Source organism: Crassostrea angulata, chromosome 7, assembly GCF_025612915.1.
Source record: "Crassostrea angulata isolate pt1a10 chromosome 7, ASM2561291v2, whole genome shotgun sequence".
Classification (NCBI taxonomy): Eukaryota; Metazoa; Mollusca; class Bivalvia; order Ostreida; family Ostreidae; genus Magallana; species Magallana angulata.
In genome coordinates this window covers 60245937-60260139 of record NC_069117.1, presented here as the reverse complement: position 1 = coordinate 60260139, position 14203 = coordinate 60245937, and the positions used below count along the sequence as shown (strand labels likewise).

The window sequence follows — 14203 nt, the reverse complement described above, 5'->3', positions numbered from 1 at the left end:
ATAATTATCTTTAAGAAATACGTTTCTAATGTGGATTCAGAACATTTAACATTATTTTGTTCGGTAATCTGGCTGCACTTGGAAAAATTAACGCTTACAGTAGCTGTACTTATAAATTAGGACATAAACTACAAAATGCTACACCAGAGTAACTGCTTACACCTTTGATATTTCAACACATGTGAGATGATATCCGTAAGCTATAATTGAATTTTAACTGATATGTAATTATTGTGAAATTGATTAAAAGCCTACTTTCGTTTTCAGATAAATAAGCACAAAATGCAAAAACGAGAGGATGGTGGTTCCAAGTCAGGGGTTTTTTGCATCAAAATAGATACTTGCAAGGATATAATATTGAATGATTACGTAAAGCACGAATATATTTACCCGTAACGTATTAAGATTATACGTATAACTTAAGATTTGACAAATGTTTAACAAATAAAATGAGTCAATTTGTTTTGTGAATGCGCGATTTTAGTTTTGATGGATAGCACGACCTCTGGTGAGAGAATGGGATAAAACTTTTCAGAACAGGGTAACTAAGAACACGGGTTGACTAATAAACGTAATGGTGAAAAGTGTAGGACGAGGTCATCATTCATCGCGAGTAGATACCTTGGATCGGACATCTCTGGTTAATACAATAAAAAATGATGAATAAAATGGAATAATTTAAAGCGATTTTAGTTTTGATGGAAAAAAAAACTTTTTAGAACGGGATGTCCCAAGAACGCAGGTTGACAAATTAGCGTCATGGTGGAAAGTGAAGGGCGAGTTAATTAACCATCGGATAGTTACTTTAATCTGACAGCTTTGGTTTAAAATATGCACATAAATATACCAACACCTTCGGGGTTTTTTTAAATCCATACATTTTATACCACGACAGATTGGCAGTCATTCTTAGACATTAATTTGTAAACAATGAACAGATTGTGGTATGTATTAAACGTGAAAGTTTAATAAAGAGTATGAAAACATTTTAATCACAAATTCTTATTTTGGACAGTGATTATCATAAAAAATTAAATAACTAAACCTTAAGAACAAAATTTAGAGATACGACGCACTAAATACCTACCCACTGGTTTGAAATTTGAAAAAAAGGTTTTTCAATCCTGAAACAAAAAAGGCCATGTACATAAATATAACATCAATTTCAGTATAGATCCAACCCTGTCCACTCCTTTAAACAGGTTGGGACCAATCTCCCCAATGGGATATAATAGGCCGTTCGGGATATAATAGCCTAAATGAGATGAAAATATAAAGTGCAAAAAATAAACATTTTTGATTTCAAAATTTGTTATATAATTCCGCATTAGAATAGATGAAATGTAACAACTTTTGGTAAGCAACTTATTTTGTAACCGTACTATTACGGAGATTGATCCCTTAATATATCCAAAACTTCTTGGGGATCAATCTTACAAACTATAGACATATATAAAATCTTCTTAACCAAAAGACGTTGCATTTGAAACATATTAATGCGGATTTACATTAAAAATTTCAAAATCAATTTGTAATTTTTGCACTTTAAATTTATATCCCATTTGGGCTATTATATCCCGAACGGACTATTATTTCCCATTTGGGAGATTGATCCCAACCTGCTAAATATCCAGCCATGCAGGTAGTGTTTTATTTCAATTTTAAAGAACAGGTTAAGAAAGCAATTTGGTACTGGAAAAGCAGTACAACGCAAAGATAGACAATATGAAAAATGATATTGAAAAACTGGAACAGAATGTCGAAAATCTTACAGAAAACCTAGTTGATTCAAACAAAGAAGTGCGTGAATTGAAACAAGTCTTGCAAAAACAGAACACATTTCGAAGGAAGCCATGAGACTAGCCAATCAAAATGAGCAATATTCTAGAAAACACAACTTCAAAATTATGGGTTTAACCGAAAATGATAATGAAAACACATGGAAACTTGTACAAGACTTTCTGAATGGGGATATAAATGTTTTTAATTCTTTCTGCTCTAGTTCAAGGGGGTTGCTGTTCTTTTCAATAACAATTTTGAACTTCGATTACATAAAGAAAAAAAAAACAGATGATGAAGGCAACTTGTTAGCATTGGATTTGAGTATCGATAAAAATAGAATAACTTTAGTCAATATCTATGGGACTAACTCAGACTGTCCAGATTTTTATGATAAAGTACGAGAATGTTTTTTGGAACTTGATAATGATTTTTTTATTTTATGTGGTGATTTTAACATAGCCCTCAATCAAACTCTTGACACCCTTAATTACTCTCATGTAAATAATCCCAAAGCCAGAGAAAAGCTACTAGAGGTTATGAGTGACTTGGGTTTGATTGACTATTATAGAATTCTTAATCTCGACAAATAAATTTTTACATGGAAAAACCCCATTTAAACAAGGGCGTCTTGATTACATCCTTATTTCAGAAAATCTTTCAAATATTACTGAAACTGTTCCAATCAAATCAGGCTATAGATCAGATCATTCTGTTGTTGAATATGAACTTAAATTTAATTCTTTTGTGCGAGCAAAAGGCTTATGGAAATTTAATAATAATTTACTTCATGATAAAATATATGTTGAAAAAGTTAAAAAACTTATTCAGTCTGTTAAAGATCAATATAATAACTCTACTGATGAGTCTGCCTTTTTAGACATCCTTCTCATGGAAATCAGAGGAATAACTATTTTCTATTCATCATACAGAAAGAGAGAAAATGATAGAATTGAAAAACAGTTAATTTCTTATATTAATGAATTAGAAAATAGCACTGATTTTGACTTTTCATTGTTAGAATAAAAACAAGCAATTCTAGAAACTTTAAGAAAAGAAAAATTACGAGGATATTTCATACGTTCTCGGGCGAAGTGGATTGACGAGGGTGAAAAACCTACAAAATATTTTTGTCATTTAGAATCCCGGAATTTTCTCAATAAAATTATTTAAAAAGTGTTTGTTTCAGAAGAAAAGATTTTATATAAACAATAAGAAATTATGGAAGAGGTTAAGTCCTTCTATGAGAAGTTGTTTAAAAATTCAGACTCAGAGCTTGTAGACATATATATATAGTCTGTTGTCCAGCCTTTAGACATACCAAAATTAGACAATATAACACCTGACTTTCTAGATAGAGATTTTAGTGAGAGAGAAATTTTAAATGTTTTAAAGGGTATGAAAAATAACAAATCTCCAGGAAGTGATGGTTTTATTTTATAAATTTTTCTGGAATGATCTAAAATATATATTACTAGCGCTATTAATCATATCTTTGTGCATGGTCAGTTGCCAGTGTCCAAGAGACTAGGAATCATATCATGTCTGCCAAAAGGGGATAAACCCAGGCAATTTTTTAAAAACTGGAGACCTATTACTTTACTTAATGTTTTATAGAAGCTAATATCTGGATGCATCAGTATAGAATAAAATCCATCTTAGACCTACTTATTTCAAATACACAAACAGGTTTTATACAGGGCAGATATATTTGAGAAAACACTAGATTTATATATGATCTAATGTCTTACAGAGAAAATAATAATTTGCCTGGTATACTTATGCTTATTGATTTTGAAAAAGCTTTTGACTCGGTATCATGGTCTTTTATTTATAAGGTGCTGCACATTTTTGGATTTGGAAACAATATTATAAAATGGGTAAAAATTTTAAATACAAATTTTAACGCTTCAATCCTTCAAAGCGGCTTTTTATCGCAGCAGTTTGAAATACAGAGAGGTTGTCGTCAGGGTGATCCCGTAGCCCCATATCTTTTTATTCTCTGTGCAGAAATCTTAGCTATACTTATAAAACAAAATAAGGATATAAGAGGTATTTTTGTCTATGATAGGGAACACAAAATTCCCCAATACGCTGATGATACGTCACTTATCCTTGATGGTTCAGCTTCATCCTTGTTTAATGCTCTTGAAACTTTAAAATTATTCTCAAAAATTTCTGGTCTGCAAGTTAATAGCTCAAAAACTAAAATTGTGTGGTTTGGATAAAAAATTCTCTTCTGAAGTTTTCCATCATTCTAGATGGAAACTAGATTTGGGGGGCCACTGAATTTGTACTATTAGGTATTCATTTTTCAGTGGACTTAGAAAAAATTCCAGACTTAAATTATGACATTCAAATTCCCAAAATTATTGCTATGATTCAACAATGGGAAAGAAGAATTCTTACTCCCATTGGAAGAATTACAGTACTTAAGAGTCGTATTGTACCTAAATTAATCCATTTACTCATTTCCCTACCGAATCCTAAGAAAGATACAATTACATTTTTGAATAATGAGGTTTCGTTTTAGATTTGTTTGGAAATCCACGTGTGACAAAGTCAAACGTTCAATTGTGACCCAAAACTTTTGCAGTGGAGGTTTGAAAATGTTATATTTTAAAAAAAATTATAATTTCGCTTAAATGTTCTTGGATCAAAAGAGTGGTGCAAGGGGGACAATCATGGATGAGCATTTTTAAAGCTATCTTTGGTGACATAGGGGTTTGTTTTTTTGAGTTTGGTGATAATTTTATTAAAAAAACTTATAGAACAATGCAATAATATATTTTGGAGAGATGTCTTTGATGCTTGGCTTCATGTTAAGAACGTACACTTTAACCAAATTTCTGATTCTAACAATAATATAATATTTTCTCCAATATGGCATAACTCAAACATCAAAGTAGAGACGAAGTCTATGTTTTATAAAGAATGGTACAAAAAAGGTGTAAAAATTGTTAAAGACTTTTTACATGATGATGGGTCATTTTTATCAAAATCTGAATTTGAAAAAAGATTTCATTTGAACAAAGTATGTTTTATGCAATATAACAGCATAATTAGTGCTGTTCGAAAGTTTATTAAAGGCTCAAATTTTTCAAAGGAGAACTATGTCAATATTGTTGGTCCTTTTCTACCCTTTTACTGTGTTGAAATACTTTTGTACAAGAAATGCACTAAACCTATTTATAATTTAATCAATACAAATGTCCAATGTATTATTCCAAACTCAATCATTCGATGGAATTCAAAAATTGTCATGAGAGGCTACTCCGAACTAATTTTACGGGATATTTTCAAAGTATGTTTCAAAGTTACAACAGATACTACTGTACAGTGGCTACAATATAGAACTCTACATAGAATTCTTCCTGTAAAATCGTATCTAAAAAAGATAAAAATAGTTGATAATGATATATGTTCTTTTTGTAATAATGAAGTTGAAACTATTGAACATGTTTTCACATCCTGTTCCTTTGCTTTAGATTTATGGAGTAGTTTAAGTATGCATATATATCATGCTGTTTCAAAAAGAGTTGGCTTTATTGAGTATAACATATTATTTGGAGAGACTCCTCCTTCTAATTCTAACTTAGTCATCTACTTTTTGAACCTGTATACAAAACAATATATTTTTCAATGTCTGTACAACAAAAAAGTTCCGATATTTGCAGGTCTACTATGTCACTTACACTTTAGATATGGAATTGAAAAATGTGTTGCTATAAGAAACTCTTCTTATGATAAACATAATGATAGATGGTTTGAATGGAAAAATCTTTTCCTTAATATTTAACTTCAAGAGCTTTATTCATTTCAGTTTATGCAAAAATGTATCAACTTGAATAGTTTTCAAAATTTATGAGATCATGACTTGTATGTATGTGTGTATGAATGTGTTATATGTACGGTGTTTTATAAAATGAAAAACTGTAAATAAAAAAAAAAAGAAAAAAAAAAGAAAGCAATTAAGAAAAAAATTGGTCACAGTATATACAACAACGAACACCAAAATAATTCAAAATACATATTTACATTGTATCGTATAAATGTATAGAGTGTTAATTCCCGCGCTTGTGCTGTAAATCATCTAGTTTTATATACTTTTCTTTAATGAAAATATTTGCGAATTCTTCGAGTAGAGGGAGGTACGGTCAAATTGTTGGTTTTATTTATTTTAAAAATGCATTTTTATGAATGCATTTTATATTTCCTTCTATGATTCATCTTTGTCATTTATGATACTTTTAGTTTTTCTAAATAAATGAAGATAAAGTGATAAACTTTGTGTATATTTGACCTATATCAGAATAATGGATCACATACATATCGCTCAATCGCCATAATTATTTACATTTGCATCGTTCTTCAATTATTTTCATGATAAATGAAGGGGAAATTGTTTTATTTCGTTGATACTATTTTTCAGTTTAAATATTTTGTCATGTTTCTTATCATTTGTATTTAAGTTTCATATTGTGTCAAGAGATATGAGAGCAGCACTCAAAACTTAAATAGACCGTGTACAAAAACAAATAACTCCCAAAGGTGCATCATAGAAAATGCAAACTTCTCACGTGCATTTATATCATCAGTTTAAAATGATAATGGATTAATTTTCTTCAGCTCGGATGGGGTTACTGGGGCTTATATAAGGATCTGTTTGGGGCTTTTTTTATGCCTGTGGGGTTATTTTTTTCATTTTTAGGAAGTCAAGCAGCGATAGATAAGTTGGTTAGACAATATTTCTAGTCATTTGATTGGCCACTTCCGACCAAGATGGATCTGCTTGTGTTTTTGCGGAATGTATTTCTTCTTTGTTGGTTTTTAATACCAATGGTGGGAAGTTTTTCATTTTATGGAAACGGTCAGTAATCTACAACTATTTGGTTTTGGGGGTTTTATTAATCGGTAGATGAGATATGACGATTATAAACGGTCCACCATCTCTATTAATCTATAAAATCATCGATTTCAATAAAAAAAAATTGACCCGCTATGTTGAATTTTTAAATGTTTTTAATTGTTTTATAATAATATTATTCATTTCGATAAGAATAACAAAAGCTATACTTAAAATGCACGTTATTTTTCAATTACATTGACAAATGATAAGATTTATTATTGGTTTGAAAGTTACTCTATTTGTTTTCAAGTTGATAGTTGGACATCAAAATTGCAGCATGATTGCAGTTGAACTTTGATTTAGAGTAACCATTTCAATCCCTTTATTGTCAGGCCATTTTCACGACTACCAGAATGTGCCAACATCCTTTGACAGAGGTATGACAAAATAGTGGGTATTTTTTTCTTTCCCACTTATATGTTTTATTTCCAAACATTTTTCTTTTGGACGCTGTATTATCATTTTTTATACATGCGCGTATATACAAATACACCATTGCACATTCTCCTAAAGCATACAACGAAGTTTGGCAGCCTTTTGTCCCTACTTAGTTTGACATGTTGTAAAATACTATCAACTTTGCCTTGAGCTGGATCAACACATAAAATGTATGAATGAGTCTTTTGAAATATTTCCCGTTAGAATTTTTTTTTATGAAATTTTAATAATCACTTATTATATTTTAAAATAAGAATACTGTTTTAGTAGTGAATACCATTATCATAGTTCTTTTCAACAGCCTCTGTGCTTTATATTATCGAGTACGAATGTTTATGCTCTGATAAAATTAAATGCTGCAATATAATTTTATTTGATATCACTTTTTTGTAGCAAAATAGAATATATATTGAAACATAAATATGCTTTTGTTGTTAAAAGATTGCAATAAAACTAAAATATTTTACATCTGAATTGTTAACGAAAAGCACTTATAAAAGACACGTAGAGCTCTCGTAATGTTGTTTTTGAACACTTTAATATCGCTTTTAAAACAAGCATTGAAAACACATTGGGGCGTAGAATTTTATAAGTGGTATATAAGGCCCTTAAATAACCAATTTTCTAAGAAAACACTCAGATTCATAAGGATTGGACACACGATTAATTAATAAAAACATTCTTTTTCTTGAACATAACTAATGTTTGTCATAGAAAATTTAAATAAATGACAATAAAATTTTATAAAACTATTCCATATCAGTTTTCTCCCTTGGGTGCTAAACGACAAAAAAATTGTTTTAATAATGTTAAGACGGGAAAGGTATCTCTGATAATGTTAAGTCGGAATGCCATAGCAAACGTTTATCCTACAAATCGTTTAACAAACACATTTGTACGGAAATTCATTGTTTAAAAAAGGATATCTGATCTAATTTATTTTCTATATCAGAAAAGAAAATTACAAAAAGCAGTAGGAAACAATTAACAGCATATATCTTCTTTTTTTAAAAGAAAACCATGTTTCAAATGATCATATTTCAGCAGCAAATACATTAATCATTTTAGTGTTTGAAGCAAATACATTATTCATTTTAGTGTAGCATTCCATTTTGAAGCAAATAAGAAACTTCCCAAAAATGTTTATCCTACAAATAAATACATCCAAACGATCACAATAAGAAAGCAATATTTAACTAAGATAAATTTTCTTTAAAACACTGATATAAAGAAAAACTTCTTTTGTTCGCAAAGCCCCTTTTTATATCGGGGTTAATTCAAAGCCAAGTTTTTCATTGTCCACTTTGATAAAATTCTTTGTTTACAGGAAATGATTGGCAGCAACAACCATTTTCAGAGAGTTCGTCTCCATTCTCATCTGGTAAGTGTTATTCATTAAAATAATTTTAAGAATTAATCATTTAGTCTAACAAGAAAAAACCCCACAAAGACTGTGTCCAAATTCATACCCGTTTCTTAAATGTTCAATAAGAATTGATCATCAGTCAGAAGTAGCTTTTTAACTTCTTTATACATTTATATGGTTCATTCAAACTGTAGCATCTGAGTATAAAGTCAACTTCTCATGTTCTAAAAATAGGGTGATTGAAATGTGATTTACTTTTGGTTTTACAACGATATATTGTGGAGCAAGATTTTAGATAATAGCCATTTTTGTGCATTTTGTTTATTTTTCGTGTAGTTTGGTATTGATTTCTTTTAACATTTTTATCACGAAATGAGAAAATACACTCGTAAACAAATTGTATTTTGATATTTAAAACAAAAAGAATTTAATATCATATTTCCTGAATTCGAAATATATTTGTTCTACAAGATATCTATTCTATTAGTTTGTGAAACATGACAATTAAACCAATTAAAAATAAGGTTATTTGAAATCTTATACTTTCAAACTTGCTCTTTATTTTTAATTACTAGTAATGTCGGATTAATTAACAGGTAACGTGTGGCAGGATAAACCGTTCTTGGACCAGCCCCGGCCCTTTGTTTCAGGTAAGATCTATATACAAGCAACAATACATATATATGGCTGTGTTTTATTAATCAATTGAAAATATGGGTCGCTGGTTTTCAATCATGTTGATATACCTTAAAACATCATATATAGCTTTGAAGTCCAACTAAGCTTCATACAACATTTTGGTTTTTTTTTTAGACGAAATCTCTAAAAGCGGGGTATAAATAACTTCAATGCCAATTTATTTAGTAAATAAGTTAAAGTTATATCAGTCTTGCATAAAAACATAAACTTTTTTTTGTAAACGGAATATTTAAAAGATAACTGGAGAAAGTTAAAATTAATTCAAAAAAAGATACGGATTTTTGCCGAAACATTTAATTTGGAACGTGTTTCTTAATGCAAAAGCCTTATTCTTTATAACTGAATTGAAGGCACTTCCAAAAAAGCATGTATTTTAATGAATAGTTTGGGTTATATTAAACAGAAAATGATTGGCAGCAGAATCCATCTTCATTTGTTTCTTCCTCACACTTTTCAGGTAAGTCATACCTAAAAAGGGGTCTTACAACTTTAAGTTTTGTATTGATATGGCAGGTTAAATAAACTCTGTATAAAAAAGAAGAAATTTCTTTTTAAAATACTCACCCGATTCCTTAAGGGTCAGTGCCAGAGAATTATAAAAATGTGGGTAAAAAAAACGGGCAACTTATTCATAGTTTTAGCTCACCTGAGCTGAAAGCTCAATTGAGCTTTTCTTATCCCAATTTGTCTGTCGTCCATCTGTCTGTCCGTAAACTTTTCACATTTTCAACATCTTCTCAAGAACTACTAAACCAATTTCAACAAAATTTGGCACAAATCGCCCTTGGGCAAAGGGAATTAATAGTTGTGGATATTGAGGACCACTTCCTTTTACAAGGGGAGATAATTAGAAATTATTGAAAAGATTTGAGAAATTTTCAAAAATCTTCTTCTCAAGAACCATAAGGCCAGGAAAGGTGAAACGTGTGTGGAAGTATTTTCAGGTAGTGTAGATTTAAAGTTGTTAAAATCATGATCCCCGGGGTTAGGGATGGGCCACAATTTGGGGGATCGAAGTTTAACATAGGAATATATAGAATGAATATTTAAAATCTTCCAGATGATTCTTTGAAATTGTGTAGCCTTTCGCCCCTGAACAATTCTTCGGTCTCACGAGGGGTTCAGAGTTTGATGTAGGTATTTATCCCATATATAACCAATTGTTAAGGATCCTTTAGAGAACTGCAATATTCAATATGTGATATGACTTTAAAATCATACTGTTAGAAAAGGGAGTAATGATTATCAACATAAGAATATCCAGAGGTAAAATGAATTTTATCTATACAGGATCTTTATGTATTATTGTACATTGTCCAGATAGTTTGTATCATGAATCCATTAAGCTGATTTTATCATACCTATTGTTTCTCATGTTAGCGATGTGGTCGATGGACCTCTTGTTTGAATATGGACCACATGAACAGCAATACCTAATTCCGGGGAAATATTGAGTACTTAGGGTTTCCTTGTTTTTATATGTTTGTTGTGAATCTGAGCTTGGTCAATGATCATTAAGAATAATTTTCCCGTTATTTTATTCTCCTAGCTTATTTTCTAAAGTAATGAGAATAACATAGAATATTTTTTTTAATAAATTGATAGGTTGATTAATTTTTTTTGTGTTTGTTTAATCAATACAAGAAATTACTAAATTTATTGTTTATTTGTATTCTGAAATATGCTAAAAGAATATTTGGGTTAATTTTTCAACAGCATTTATTTTCATGGTCAATTTAGAATTTTAAACCAATTTTAAAGCAGACAAATTAACAGGTAACATGTGGCAGGATCAACCGTCTCGGGACCCGTCCCCTTACTTCCATACAGGTAAGGTTAATATATAAGCTATCATACATGCATGTAGACTAATTGAAAGAATGAGGTCGTTTTTAAATTGCACTAATTAACTTTGAAACATTGTTTAAAGTTAAGATGAATTTAAATTTGTGCGTAACAGTGGTCTGCTTGAATTTTGAAAGGTGGGTGTCTGCATTTTAATGCGAAATTGTCATTAATGTCTTATCAATATCATCGAAAAGACGCAAGTCAGTTAATTAAACACTGGAAATTTCAGTCTGGAATGACAACAACGTAGTTTGGATAGATATAATCTGAAAATTTTTATATGTTAATGGCCTTAAATAGTCTCATAAAATGAACATCACTTTATTTGTATGTTTGTTTCATTAAAAATTTACATGTAGAGATTTTTCATACCTCTAAAATCTATCTAAATGCCCTCAATTACGAAATACGCCGTAAAGACTAGTCCTAATGCCAACCTTTTCCTGCCGTTTAGCAGTTTTGCACAAAACAGTGTTTTTCGAGAAAATATACATCACATATATTTTCACCAAAGATTAATCTATACAAGACATTTTGCTTTACAGAATATTTACGTATTCAAAGCACCAATTTATATAGTCTTTTTTAAAAAAAGTATGAAAAATTTCAACTTATCTGTCTCATATAGTTTTTATATATATTTATTCATATAAATTTTGGCGCAAATGATGTCATAGATACAGGTGTCAGTTTCTACAGCACAGAATGCACTTTCGTTTTTGCCAAATGTGGCTTATTTTAACTCTATCATTATTGGTTTTGCTCTATGTCATTCAACAATAATCCTTCCAGGAAATGTGTGGCAGCAAGAATCCTTTCAGAGTCCATCTGTGATATCTAATTCAGGTTAGACAATAAAGAGCTGTAAAATTACCATGAGTTGTTGATCGCAGCATTTGGTTTGAATTTTTCGACATTTCTGCAAAGGAAGAGGGAGTGTTATGAATTTTCTCACCACTTTTTCCTCGGTTTTAATTTTCTTTTTCCTTTTATACCTATTGGTATATACATTTTATAATGGATAATTTATCTATATCACCTTTGATTCTATATCAGGAAGTAAGTGGCATCGATGGTCACCTGATCTACCAGCCTCCACCAGACAGCCAGGTAAGAATTATTCTATCATGCAGATACGTATATGTCGAATTAAAATCTTTATCAAATTAAGAAGATACCAGTAAAACACGCTTTTAACGAAGTGCCACGGACGGGTGATGTTACTTCGTTATAAGCGTAATTCGTTATATCCGTCAAGATTTAGTCGCCAGGTATAAAAACCACTTCGCTGCAACCGCCGATTCATTATAAGCTATAACCGTGATTGTGGGTTTTTTTTATTTATTCAAAGTTTATTTTACTATTATATATTATATATATTATATTATTTTACTATTATATTATCCCGTCTCTTTAATAGGTAGTTTCAGATGTCGTTTTTCTCCATCGATGTACGATTATTATTGTGACCTCTGTAGACAAAAGTACGGTTATGAAGCATGCACGATGATTTGTTCATGTCCTTAGATGCTGTCATTATGGCCTGCCATTTTATAAACACAGTTGATAAACGTATGTTTTGCCAGAATAGACTAACAGGCACACAGAATAAAAACGCGTGTTTTCTAAATAGAAGCTGCAGCTATAGTGATTGTCAAAATGTGTCAATAAATGACCGTAATTCTGCTTGTTGTTGCCATTTTTTAAGGGGATTGGTAATCTATTAAGAGACATCAGCAATTTAATGCTACACTCGTCAATTCAATGAAGTGTTAGTACGGTAATATTGTTATGTGTTGTTATTCACTAAAAAACGGAACTACTTTAAGCTCTTAGTCTACTTGAATTCTTTGTCAATATTTCTCATTTTTCCAATATACATGGATTGCTTTTCTGACAATGGAAACGAAGACATTATCAAAAGTAGAAAAAATGCCAATGAGAGCGAAAAATATGTTATCCCCTTTCCAAAGGAGAAAATGTTAATTATCATCTGAATGAAGCTGATGAGCTGAATAATGGATGACATATTTGTTTGGAATGCTGAAAATCACTCTCATAAAGTAACAAATGGGAATCAAAACAAAGAAGAAATATTGATATTTTATGTACACTATTGTCTAACGCAGACCCGCCCCCTGGGAGCGAAAGTGGACTTTATTGTACATGCATGTTGTTAGACTAGGAATTTAAATGACCATTCTTTAGTGAGTTTATTGCTATCTTGTCATAAACGATACTGGGGGGGGGGGGGGGGTCACTGTTATGCTTTGATGGTTCAGCACCAATTGCAAAAGAATTTTTTTTACAAGTTCGTAAATCGTTATTTATATTCGGTTAATCCTCATCTTTAATTTTTTTTAAATTGTTGTAATGATGTAATGCTACAGAGCGCAAATTAAACGACTAGGTTCATAAGTTTATGATGCATGTGTTTCATACGTAGCTTTGTAATCTTATAGCGTTTCTATCTGTAATGTTTACACAATGTTAGAAAAATGTTTGCAAACTAAATCAGAAAAAACAATATCAAAAACACCCATGTCAAAAATAGTACTATGATAGCTCTTGTATAAGATAACTTCTTTGGGGTCAGAATTACTTTGACAGAACAAATTGCAGTCAGTATTTATTGATGTTGTTTCAATTAAAGTCTTTTCATTAGTTACTTTTTTGTTATCTTTTTATATATAATGTCTTGATCATAGTATCACCGTGCAAAATTCACTGTTTAATTAATTATAACTTTATTTTGGACTTTACTTTTAAAATTCAACATCTGTTTCGTAATATTTTCTCAAAATTTATATCTTACTAAGTTACAAGTTTATTTTGTGATTGACACTTTTCGGACTCTTAATGTGATTTCAAAGAGACAGGGTGCCACGTCTCAAGGACTGTTAATCTCTTAAAACAACAATGTGCAATTATCAGTTTTACATGTCTTGGACATCAAAGACTCATTGAGTTTATTTAATTATTTTATATCTGTGAACCTTTCACTCAGCTTACTTAAGTCATCACCTGTCAATTTATACTTATTGTTCAGATTCTTATAAATAATTATGTACAATTGTCAATCGGCAGTCTGGAATACGGCGGCCAGCCTCGGCCACGTCCGACTCACCCAGAGTCTTGAGTCCGGAGGCCACTACTGGCCATAT

General features: G+C 30.6%; 1 protein-coding gene across 1 annotated transcript; it reads left to right on the top strand.

Moving 5' to 3' along the window:
- The first annotated feature begins 6555 nt into the window (after positions 1 to 6555).
- On the top strand, positions 6556 to 12566 carry LOC128157299 (uncharacterized). The gene is made up of 9 exons (XM_052819792.1): positions 6556 to 6649; positions 7021 to 7065; positions 8454 to 8507; positions 9089 to 9142; positions 9595 to 9648; positions 10968 to 11021; positions 11832 to 11885; positions 12096 to 12149; positions 12460 to 12566. The coding sequence occupies exons 1-9, from the start codon at positions 6562 to 6564 to the stop codon at positions 12564 to 12566; spliced, it is 564 nt and encodes a 187-aa protein (XP_052675752.1). The 5' UTR covers positions 6556 to 6561.
- Positions 12567 to 14203: the final 1637 nt, after the last annotated feature.

Excerpts from the sequence above, each read along its gene's own strand:
- LOC128157299 (XM_052819792.1), top strand. The coding sequence starts at position 6,562 with ATGGATCTGCTTGTGTTTTTGCGGAATGTATTTCTTCTTTGTTGGTTT. Across the intron at positions 6,650-7,020 it reads TTTTTCATTTTATGGAAACG|GCCATTTTCACGACTACCAG; the intron begins GTCAGTAATCTA and ends CTTTATTGTCAG. Across the intron at positions 11,886-12,095 it reads ATCTGTGATATCTAATTCAG|GAAGTAAGTGGCATCGATGG; the intron begins GTTAGACAATAA and ends ATTCTATATCAG.